A 12,521-nucleotide genomic window follows, 5' to 3' on the forward strand; every position below is an offset into this window, starting at 1 on the left:
CACTTTTGCTAAGTAATTTTTAAGGCATAGGAAGAAACATAAAGGCAGTCAAGAAAGCATTGCAATTCTTCCAGCAGCAAAAATCCAAACTGGACATCTGAATTCCCTTCTAGAATTACCAAGAGCCATAAAGCATTTTTAAGGGGAATGACAGTAGCATTTCCACTACTTTTTTAAGCAGTATGATTCACGTGTGGAGAATCTGCTACTTCTTTGTCACTCTGGAAATGCTAAAAAAAAATTAGCAGTATGAACAAAATAACTCAGTCTGATAAATGAAGCACACTTTTGTCTCTTTGAATTAAGAAAGGAAGCTCTGTTAGTTAAGGTAGTTTGCGAGAATAACAACTAATTGACCTCAGAGGAGTCCCTCTCCAGTTGCCACATGAAGACAGAGTTTGTAGGAACAGAATCTAGGAAAAGTCATGCAAGATCAGGCCAAATGCTTTTCTACTCCAGTAAGCTCATCCTACATCAGCTAGACAAATGTTTGTGAGATCCCTCTAATATCATGACATGAATACAAGAACGCAAGGATACAAGGCACTCCACGTTCGAGGGGGTTGGGGCACAAGACTCCAGGGAATGTAGAAAAATTGTGAATAGCCCTCCCCTCATGAGGAAGGAAAGAGGTGGAGAAAATCGATCCTCCTCACCCCTTTTCCAGCGGGATAGCTGCCTTGGGACAGCAGCTATTTCCACCGAAAAAGGGGCAGTGTTGGCAAGCACACCCTTCCCAGCCTCGCCTCCTGGGCTTCATCCCCAGGAGAAAAGCCCGGGAGGGAGGAGGAGGAGAAGTGCATGCGCACACATACACATTATCAGGGGACAATGCTTTTCCTCATGCCATCAAGCACCAAACTCTGCTGATCATGGAAGATTAAAACTGCTGCTTTCAAAAGAACAGGTGCAGGCCATGCTATTCTTTTTCTGGGCAAGTGGCAACCACAATCTATGGAGACACAAGCTTCTATCCCTTCAGGTTTCTGAGACAAGCTTAATTGACTGTGGCTAACTATGTATGCTTTTCCTAACATCCTTAGACGTCCATCTGATGTTATAAGAAATTAGAAAGAAAAACCATTCTACTAAGACTAACATGTGTGCTGCTGAGATGTCAAAAGGAAGAGGGTGAAAATAGCCTGCTCTGCACATTTTATGCAAAACAACAGAGTTCATTTGCAATCTTGTTATCAGCCATCCAGACAACTTCATAGCCAGCTGTCATCTTCTTTACTTCAATACACAGCTGAACAACACTCAAAGTGAAAATTCTGTCATGACTTCCATTCATTCTTATAACACCTGACTGTTATAAGGTGCAGAAGCTAAAAATTAACATGGAGAATATTAATTATGAGAGCCAGAATGGTTTAGTGGTTTGTGCTTTGGACTATGACTCTGGAGAGCAGGACCTGAATCTCTGCTTGGCCATGAAAACCAACTGAGGTCTGACTTTGGGCAAGTCATAGTCTTTCAGCCTTAGAGGTTGACAAAGGTAAACCCCCTCTGAAGAAATTTGGCAAGAAAACTCTGTGACAGGGTCACCATAAGTAGGAAACGACATGAAGGAAAACAACATATAGTACTTAGGTTACTTCTTTAATGCTCTCCTTTAGATGTACCTCAACAAAAATTGACAGCTACTGATCAGTAATGTCAACAAATTAATGTACAACTAGATTTTGACTTACTTCTGTTTCGGTTAAGAGACACCCCTCTCCCTACCATTTTCTCTTTTTCTTTTGCATCATGTCTAAATTAGATTGTATGCCAGAGGGCAGGGAACTGTGTTTTTCTTTCTTTTGCTTATAAAGTGACAAACCATGATGGCACTACATAAATGAATAAATAATTTCTCATATGACCGTTTTAAGACAAAATGAATGGAGATAGAGTTCACTGGTAGAATACAGGAAGCTGGACTGTAAGATTAACATTGGGCCCAAACAGACAGTCCAAAATAAAGCTGCTTTGGGTCACTTTGGACATCCCAATCAAGTTGCTTACTCTGGGGAAAAAAACTGTTTCCAAGCCTTCAACAGACTAATTATGTTCCCAGATTAAGCAAGGACAGAATAAATGGATTAAATTCTATGGCACAGTAACGGATAATAGTATTAGCATCTTCTTTATATTTACTAACCACTTCTAGTACAACCTTAATTTACACAGAAAGCCTAAAGCCTGCTAAGATCAATTGATTAGCTCTTTAATCCTGTGAAGAGATTTGCTTAATCATCTGCACTTCATTTCCAGCATAAGCAACATGAGTTCAAAACATTTAGGTTCAATTCTAGTTGTAATCATATTCCAAACATTACAATTGCTGTAGCCTCCATGGCTACTTAGCATTGGAGAGAGAAAACGTTAGCTCCTCTTTCTCCATTTCATCAGCAAAGCAAAACATTTCAATCAGGGATGGAAACTCTGTAGACCTCTCTATGTTATTGAACCTTAAGTGCTAGCACTCCACTATGCCTGCTGTATCTGGTGGGAGTTCTCATTCAACAACATCCAAAGGGCCTCACAATTCCTACGTCTGGTTTAAAATATACCACAATTTAATCTTGAAGGTATGCATCTCCCCCGCATGCCATAAATTTAGCAATCATGTAATTTTTCAGATTTCCTTTCATATGCTGCATGGCTAATAAGATTGCTGAAAATAGAAATAAACAAATGAACAAAAATCCTTCCATTCCATTTTTGTGGGCTTTAAAAACAAACTAACCTTTTGTGATGGAAGAGAAACCAAGATGTCTATGCTTTTCCAAAAGTGCTCCATTCTACATAGTACATTTTTTTAAAAAAAGAATAATTGAATAAAATATTTTCTTTCAGGAAATGGATACTGGGCGAAGAACTTGAAGAATACATTTGAATCAAATCAACTGCTTATGCCAGAAACAATGGCATCAAGAATGCTTCAGAATCAATCTGTTATCAGAATTTACATTAATGATTTCATACAGCACTTTGGAGAAATAAAAATATGTTACATATTTCTAGCTGGGCACAGCTGGGGGAAAAGACAAACAAATGGGTCCTAGAACAGATCAAGGCTGAAGCCAAGATGATTAAATTGAGGCTGTCATACTTTGGCCACTTTAAGAGAAGAAATAAATCACCAGAAAAGACAACAATGCCAGGAGAGGTAGCACACAGTAGAAAGAAAGACCACACATCAGATGGTTAGACTCAGTCAGGGAGGCCCTGAGCCTGAGCCTGCAAGACCTGAGCAGAGCAGTTGAGGACAGGGAGTCTTGGAGGACTCTCATTCACAGGATCACCATGAGCCGAAGCAATTTGAGAGCAGTTAACCACAACAATGGCTAGAGAATTCAAAGCCTCTCCATGACTTCTGAACAGCTTTTCTTCAATGTCCTAAGACAGTGATGGCGAACCTATGGCACGTGTGCCAGAGGTGGCACTCAGAGCGCTCTCTGTGGGAACACACGCTGTCGCCCTAGCACAGAGGTTGCCAGAGTTTCTTACTAGAAAGCCAGAGGGACGTGGCACTTTGCAATAAATAAGTGGGGTCTGGGTTGCAATTTGGGCACTCGGTCTGTAAAAGGTTCACCATCACTGTCCTAAGAGTAAGAGGGAAGAGACTTTAAAATTATTCATTCCCTCTTTCTTCCCCCACTTTTTAATTTTATAATAACAGTATAGTGCAACAAAAAAGAGAGAGGAAAGTAAGTCAGTAATTGAAGCCTTCCCGGCCTTCACACAAATAGAAACCGACACTGAACCAATTACTGTATATACTCATGTATAAGTCTAGAAATTTTAGTCAAAAAATTGACCCCAAAAACCTAGGTCAACTTATCGACCTTTACTTCATCTATGCATAGACAACACAAGATTTTGGAACAACTGCTTCTTTCAAATGAAACAAAACTCAGGAAGACCCTGCTCTTTTAACTGTAACCCAAAGTTGTCAATTTGTTATTTTACTCTGTTTTATTGTTTTTTAATGTACGTAAATACTCTACCTTAACTTTTACTAAAAAGGGAACTATCCCCTGGTGAAATGCAAGATAGCAATCTTTCTGGGAAGCACTGACGTCCCTCTAATCTCTCTTCCATCCAGCCTTTAGCCAAAACAGTTATGCCTGTCATAATTTTGTAAGTTCTTTGACACTTTGCTTCATCTTCTAGATCTTTTGTTACATTTCCCTAAGTTTTACCCTCGACTTATCCAAGGCTCATATCAAAATCCATAAGGGAGAAACTATCCAAAGGGCAATTTGAAGGCTACTTCTCTCAAATCACCCTGCTTTTATTAAAAGGAAGATTTTTTTTTTAAAAAGTGTGACCTGCAGATCAGAATCTCTTAATTCAGACTGGATGTTTGCTGAATGAGTTTTCCTTGGACAAATATATACCCTTCAACATTTCACAGATGAAAGCTGGGACGTGCCCAGCCAAACAACCTCAGTATGTGGTCAAGATGGCAAAACAGACAAGCCATGAGAGGCTGCAGCAGTTTACTTTTGTCTGTGTCTGCTGGGGAGAGCAAGATTCCCCTTTTTATCCCCGACTGAGATAATTGAGTGCAAACTACTTTTGCACTTTGCATTCAGCATGCAGCAACTGAAGCAAGTGAAGACCAAGGAGGAAATGGGGAAGAAAGAGAAACTGGGGCATTTACAAAGCAGCTGACAAAGTAGGATAACAGAGGGTTAGATTAAACAGGATGGTCTCTGTCATATGGGACAGTTGGAGGGTATGGAAATACAATACAGAAGACTCTTGGTCATGTAGACTGGGTATTGCTAGATGCTATATTATAGTGCTACATGGAACATCCACCTGTTAATTACAAAAAAGAAATGCCCCAGAAAGAATGGAAGCAACTTCCAATGTAATCTGTATCCCAGAAAGGTTAGGTTTTACGTGTATGGATATGAAGGTGGCAGCTATAGATGCAGCAATTCAATACATTTTATTATTAGTTTCAGTTTGTAAGAATGGAACTTGTCAGATCGTTGTGTCAAGGAAGAATAATCTCCAGATTACCAGTCAAACAAGTTTAACGTTAGCTTGTTGTTTCCTCTCTTCTTTATTTAAATCCACAATAAACAACACAGGTAGTAGATTGAATAAAGCCATGTGGTAGACAGATGGCCCAGTAAATATTTATGAATGCAAGTCTGAATTAGTCCTGTGCTTACATTAACCTGGATGTCCATGGTATCCTACAAGTACGATGCCAAAAAACGTATCTGGTTCTAATTTTTTTTTAAAGTTCCTGTTAAATCCATAAGCAGTTACTTCTGTATTGATTCCTTTTATATTCTGCCTCTTTGGAGCACTTGCAGGCTTGTTGAAAAGGAAAAAGGCTGTTGCTTAAACCTCAGCGGATCATATCAGAGTGTGATATTTGCATCCACAGGAAAGCAAATTATCTCCTGGATTCATTCCCAGACCCTCTGCTATGTCAATAACTTTCCCTCAATTGCCTTTCACTTAAAATGAGAATGGCACAAATAAGACACTGAGAGCCAAGAATCCCTCTTGACAAGGCATCAGAATTTGTTTGGGGGCTTTTCACCTCCCTAGATGAGATCATTTCCAATAATCATGTTATCTTTAAAGGAAGGCTAGAAAATAGTTTGGAAGAGCAAGAGTTTTGGGAATGAGTGATGTCATTCCTTGCTCCAAGGACTTTTCTCGTGGACTTAAATCTTCTGCCTGTTGATCAGTGAGAAGGAGTTGAGAATGCTTTTCAGTACATGAAGTCAAAGTGAATTTGTCTCTGCACTCATCCTATGGTACTATTATGAAACAGCAGTATCTCTTCATTTCATTTTTGTTTTACTAATGTACAGAGAGCAATAGCTCAAAGGCTAGCAAAATCCTGCCAATAATCTAATCCAGCAATTCCCTAAACTAAAACATTTAAAGAATTCATTACACCAGAGTCAAGGATCCATTGAGAACAATATATCTATTCTCAGAAGAGTCCATTTTGGCAATTGTGTCCTTGTACAATCCACTGGTTTGACTTGCTTCCTCTCTATTAGTATTCATTAGGGTATAATGTGCGGCACCTCTCCCAGAGTTGGCTGAACATGTTCTGCTACTGGAAGCAATGGGCAACATGGTGCCTCCTTCTATTCAGGTCTAGGATGATTCATCACGGCTGGTTCATCATGGCTGCTTCAGCACAGCCAGTTCAGTAGGACCAATTGATTGCAATAGTTTCAGTATAGTCGATTGAGCACAGTGATTTCAGGGCCAGAGCAGACAATTCAACGCTGCTCTTTCAGCACGGCAATTTAATCAAGCAGCTGTTTCAGCACTGCTCTATCACCAATCCTATTTTCATATAGGCACCCGACAAAGTGGCCAAAGACAATCAGCTGAAACAGGGTGAGTAGGGAAAGTGATCATGTGAAGGGGTGTGTGAGGATGACAGTCAGATGAAAGGAGGTGAGTGGGGAAAGCAATCACATGAAAGGGTGAGAGCGGGGAAAGCTGGTGTTGAAATGGGCTTGGTGATAGCCGGCTCTGATAGTGGTTGATAACAGAGCCGTGCTTATTTAAACTGCTATGCTGACACAGCAGCATTGAATTGTCCTCTCCAATCAACACTGAAAATGTCACCACACTGAAAAAGCAGTGTTGTATTGGCCATGCTGAAACAACTGCAATCAACTAGCCATATTAAACTGGCCATGCTGAAGCAGCATCACTGAAATGACCACACTGAAGCAGGTCATGATGAACTGTCCCATTCCATTCCATGTACAGAAGCCAACTGGACTTGCAAATGAACTTCACTTCAAGACTGGTAATGGGATCTACACATAGACAACACTAGATTTTGGAATAACTGCTTATTTCAAACGAAACAAAATTCAAGAAGACCCTGATTTTTTAACTGTAACCCAAAGTTGTCAGATTTACTATTTTACTTTGTTTTATTCTTTTGTTAATTTATGTACGTATTTGTTCACTTACAATAATTTTTTTTAAAAGATTGGTAATGGGATAACACACTTCACCACAGCTGAAGTAAAGAACAAATAGTATGGCACTAACAACTCTGTCCTTTTAAAGGACTCCTTTAAGATAAAGGAAAGATGGCAGAGTTCAAATGGAATAGCTAGTATATAAGTTGCCACAGCTGACTTCTCCACATATGCTGCCTGAGGCCATTGCCTCACTCTGCCAAACAGTAGGGCTGGCCCTGCCAACACCAGAATGATTTAATTGGATAATGCAATATATTACTCATATCAGACAAGCCTGAACTCTCCCTGAACTCTCCCTGTAAGCCAAGATGATTAAATTGAGACCATCATACTTTGGCCACATAATAAGAAGACATGACTCATTAGAAAAGACAATAATGTTAGGAAAGGTAGAGGGTAGCAGAAAGAGATGAAGACGGCATGGCAGATGGCTAGACTCAATTAGGAAGGCCACAGACCCAAATCTACAAGCCTTAAACAGAGCAGTGGAGGATAGAGGGACTTGGAGATGTCTCATGCACAGGTTTGCCATAAGTTGAGGTTAGCTTGAAGGCAACTAACAACAATCTGAGGGTGTCACCAGTTACCTCCCTCCATGAGTCACTTCTCTGGCCTTGCCTGCACTCAAATCATGAGGCAAAGTGGCATGTGTAGAAACTCAGGGGTGGAAGAATCAAGGCCAATTTCAGGTGTGAAAGGCCACACCCAAGTATCTTCTGATGGGCCTCTCCAAAGATGAGAAGTCTTCTGTCTGGCTGTCAGAGAAGGGCCATTGTACAGGGTTTGAAAATGTTTCTAGCCATACTGTGTGGGGAATTCTAGATGTGCTAGTCCAGGAAGTAATTATCCAAGTTTGTCACTGACGACAGACTGAGATGAGCCAGGAGCTGGGACCCAGAGGTCATGGGACATATCACAACACTTTTCACAATCCTCCTGATGAAGCATTACCCTTGGGCTTTACTGGAAACTTAAATATCTGCACCAAGACCCACTTACTAGTCACTCATCTGAATACCAACAGGAAATGTCTAAAAGGGCAGAGAATGGGAAAGTTACTAGCTTTGGACTACACCTCTAAGAACCCCCCAGCTACATGGGACAGGTATCACTTTGCTGAAACTCTAATAGGGCCGCTAACACAACTTTTAAAGAGGCAAGAAGTGTATATCTATTATAGTTGGAAAATAATAGTTCAACACTGGAGAGGCACTGTGGCTTAATGGCTAGAGTGCTGAACCGGGGTTTGGGAGACTCTAGTTCAAGTCCTCCTTGCTCAGTGAAACTGCCTTAGTGATGTTGGGTCAAACTTTCTTTCTGTCTCACAGGGTTCTTGGTCTAAAGATAATCTGGGGAAGAGGAGAGCCATAAAAGCCACAGAATAGCAAGATACAGATTTAACAAAGAAATAATAATAATTTAACAATCTCATCAGCACAGTATCAGAACCTTCTACATACAAATAATCCTACCAAAACAGCAGATACACCTAGATGCACAGAGCTGAATAGAAAATATCCAGAGCATAAAGGTAATTTTGCAGGAAGAAGAGTAAGTTGAAGAAAAGAAATGCGGACTGGCCTCTAATTAAAAAATTAATAAAATTTTAATTTTTATCCCGTTTTTTGCCAAGCAATCAAAGCGGCGTACAACAGACTAAAATACATCCATATATACACAGTACCCCCCCTTAAAACAAGAATAAACAGTATAATACTAAAATTAACATTTTAAAAGGCCTCTGAGATAAAGTTAAAAGGTTTTATTTGACCATGATGTGAAAATTACTGCCAATGAATGGTTTCACTACAGTGCAGTCTGGTGTTAATTTCACTGTTATTTTACTGAGACTCAAGCAAAAGAAAGCAAAACAAAAACACCACAAAAGAGGTAAACGTGTCTCAGCAATTCTGGAGGGTCACAGGTTTCCCATCCATGTCTGAAGTACTGATACAAAACCTCTAGCAAGAATACGCTGAAATTGGGAGACAACAAGAAAAAGAAAAACCCTGAGAAGCACTGATTTAAAAGACATTGTAGGACAGGGTCCTAAAAAGATATGCTATGTGTTTATAATGCATATAACACACCTATTCCTTGTTACGTCACTAATGGGAGCTATTGCATTTTTGAAATGAAAGTCATATGGCCACACAAAAAGTTTAACAATGAAAAATGAACAAACAAATGGGTTGGAAAAATACAGCCTTGTAAGATTAGGCTGTGAAGGTACACACAAACACAGAGAGGACACAACAGATCTGTGTTCTTATTTAGCAAGGATTTGAATAAAACTATTTTTATCATCCCTCTGCTAAATGTTTTGTGAAAGCACACAATGGCAGTATTTTCATTGGATACCTACAGCCAAAACAAGGAATCCTGTGGAACCTTATTAGAACCACCAAATGTATGTATTGTGGCAGAAGAGCAACCCATCATGAAGTAAACATGACCTATTTTGGAAATAAAAATGAAATTACATTTGTCAAGTCGAAGGCTTTCATGGCTGGCATCCAGTTTTTTGTGGGTTTTTGGGGCTATGTGGCCATGTTCTAGAAGAGTTTCTTCCTGACGTTTCGCCAGCATCTGTGGCTGGCATCTTCAGAGAATGCTTGCCTGGAAAGGACTTGGCTATATATATTGCGTGATCTGGAAATTACACTTGTCCCTCCATATTCACTAGGGTTAGGGGCACAAGACCCCCATGAATATGGAAAAACCACAAATAACAAAAACATCATGTTTTTACATGAGAGAAAGACATCATGTTTTTACATGAGAGATTCTCTAGGAATCTCTAGGTCCTCCAGCGCAACTCTGTGGTCTACGTCCAACAGATACTGACCACAGGACTGCATTGGAGGAGCTACAAATGCCAAGTGGAATGTCCTCTCTAGGAGTCTCTAGTTAAAGTTGACCACAGAGTTGCACTGGAGCGCCTAGATATTCCTAGAGAGAACATATTAACCAAATCCGTGAATAATCAAATCCGCAAATATCAAAGCTGCTATTATGGAGGGATGAGTGTATGTCCTCCTCCAACCCAGACCTAACAGAGAGAGACAATCAAGTTTCGAACCTTAACTGCCATGACTCCAGAGAAAAGTGGGGGGGGATGCAAACACCTCTATTAGGAAAGCCTCCAGCCTTAAGAAAAGGTGGCATCACACACATGAGCCTGAGCGGCATAGTAATAATAATAATAATAAAATATTATTAAAAGCCTCCAATAAGGATAATGGGCGAATCTCTTCCGGCAGGTCATTCCAAGCTTTAGGAGTCGTAGCAGAAAAAGCCCTCCAGGACTAAGGTCACTGCCAGTCTGGTCTTAGTGGGTTTGAGTGTTGGGCTATGATGGCCCTGGAGACCAGGGTTCAATTCCCAGGTTGATGATGAAATGAAACACACTGGGTGGCCTTGGGGAAGAAGTCACACTCTCTCAGCCTCCTCAAGGGAAGGCAATGGCAAACCTCCTCTGAACAAACCTTGCCAAGGAAACCCCAGGATAGGTCCATATAAGTCAGAAGCGACTTAAAGACACACAACAAGAAGGGCACAGACCCAGATATATAGGCTTCCCTTCTCCTCGCACTCACCTGCCTGGCACCCTGGAGACGTTCCTCTTCCAGAACTGCTTCCTCCCCGCCTCGCTCGCCATCTTCCCATCCCTTCCCAGCCCTCCTTCCTTTCCTCGCCGACAACGCCTGAACCGCTGACCCCCGAGCCGACAATCCCACCCACGACTCGGCCGTTTTATTCCCTCCGAGGCCGAACCTGGCGGCCTTTATTCCATCCCTGCTCCCTTTTCCTGCTCTGAGAGCGCCGCCATTTTGAGACCTCCGCAACAACCCCTCTCGCCATTGGCTGGGACAAACCAGCTGTCGACGGCGGCCAATCACGAGCGAGAACACTGCTGGGGGTGTGTTCCGAACCGCCCAATCAGGATCACTCTTTCTATGGGACTTGCCCCTCCTCCCCGTAGGTGAGACTCTCTAGGAATATATATGGGTCCTCCAGCGCAACTCTATGGTCAACTTTGACTAAAAGTTGCACTGAAAGACCTAGAGATTCCTAGAGAGAATACTTTCTACTATGCATTTGTAGTTCCTCTGTCGCAACTCTATGGTCAGTGTCTGTTGGACATTGACCACAGAGTCTTGACCTGGAGGACCTAGAGATTCCTAGAGAGGCATCCTCTCAGGTTAAAAACATGGAGTTAAAGCGGCGGCCTCAAACTGGATTATTTCTGCAGTGCGTTTTGGGCCTAACTGCCATGGGTTTTGTAGTTTTGGGGGCTAATTAGCCTTCTCTGTCAGAGAGCTCTGGTGCCACACAACAAACTACAGTTCCCAGAATTCCCTAGCATTGAGCCATGGCAGTTAAAGTGGTGTCAAAGTGACTTATTTCTGCAGTGTGGATGCAGCCTGTCAAGAAAACCCATGATAGGTTTGCCTTAGGGCGCCATAAGTCAGAAATGACTTGAAGGCATACAGCATACAACACTCTGTCTGAACGAATCCTGGGATTTGTAGTTTAGTGAGGCACTAGACTTCCCTGACAGACCAGGCTGAATACTTCACCGAACTACGAACTCCATGATTTTGTCAGATGAAGCCAGGACAGTTAAAGGGGTGTCAAACACCATTTTTTCTGTACTGTGGAAGAGCTGTCACAGGTTTAACCACATTTGTTATGTAAATTAATAAAAAGGACTCCTGAGCATCCTCACTTGGCGGGATCCACTCTGCAGAAACAATCCAGTTTGACACCACTTCAACTGCCATAACTCAGTGCTATGGAACCCTGAGATTTATAGTTCGTTGTGACAAAAGAGCTCTCTGACAAAGAAGGCTAAATGTCTCACAAAACTACAAATCTGGCAGTTAAAGTGGTGTCCAAGTGGATTAATTCTGCAGTGCGAGGGCAAGCAAAGCCTTTGTTGTGTGTGTCCCTTCAAGTCGTTTCCACCTCAAGGCAAACTTATCATAGGGTTTTCTTGGGCTGAGAGAGTGTGACTCGTCCAAGGTCACACTGTGGGTTTTTATGCTTGAGCAGGAAATTGAACCCTGGTCTCCAGAGTCATAGGGTGCAATCCGCACTGCAGGAATAATCCAGTATGACACCACTTTAACTGCCATGGCTCAGTGCTGCGGAATTTTGGGATTGGTAGTTCTGTGAAACATTCTCTGTCAGAGAGCTGTGGTGCCACAACAAAACTACAGTTCCATAGGATGGAGTCATGGCGGTTAAAGTGGTGTCAAACTGGATTATTTCTGCAGTGCGGCTGCAGCCCAAACGAAAGCCCAAAACACTCCTACAGAAACATAAATCCATGCTCAGGATGGAGGAGCATTTTGGGATTCCTCTGGACAGAAGCCTGAAAAGAATTCAAAGATGTTAGTCTGTGAAATCAGCATGTAGCACCTTTGAGACTCACGGAAAGAAAGAAATTGGCAGCATGAGCTTTTCGTAGACTTCAGTCTGCTTCCTCAGATGCTTTCCATTCCTAATGTGTAATTTATGTTTACTAAT

The 12,521-nt window shown here is 41.6% G+C and overlaps 1 protein-coding gene across 2 annotated transcripts in view; it reads right to left on the reverse strand.

Moving 5' to 3' along the window:
- TBC1D22A (TBC1 domain family member 22A) overlaps positions 1-10,823 on the reverse strand; it is a 183,970-nt gene extending 173,147 nt beyond the window's left edge. For both annotated transcript variants that reach the window (XM_042469051.1, XM_042469050.1), the window contains exon 1: positions 10,586-10,823. In XM_042469051.1, the coding sequence (XP_042324985.1) occupies positions 10,586-10,647 (62 nt within the window). In that variant the 5' untranslated portion in view covers positions 10,648-10,823. The remainder of the gene's footprint in view (positions 1-10,585) is intronic.
- Positions 10,824-12,521: the final 1,698 nt, after the last annotated feature.

The sequence above is a fragment of the Sceloporus undulatus genome, chromosome 5 (assembly GCF_019175285.1).
Source record: "Sceloporus undulatus isolate JIND9_A2432 ecotype Alabama chromosome 5, SceUnd_v1.1, whole genome shotgun sequence".
Taxonomy (NCBI): Eukaryota; Metazoa; Chordata; class Lepidosauria; order Squamata; family Phrynosomatidae; genus Sceloporus; species Sceloporus undulatus.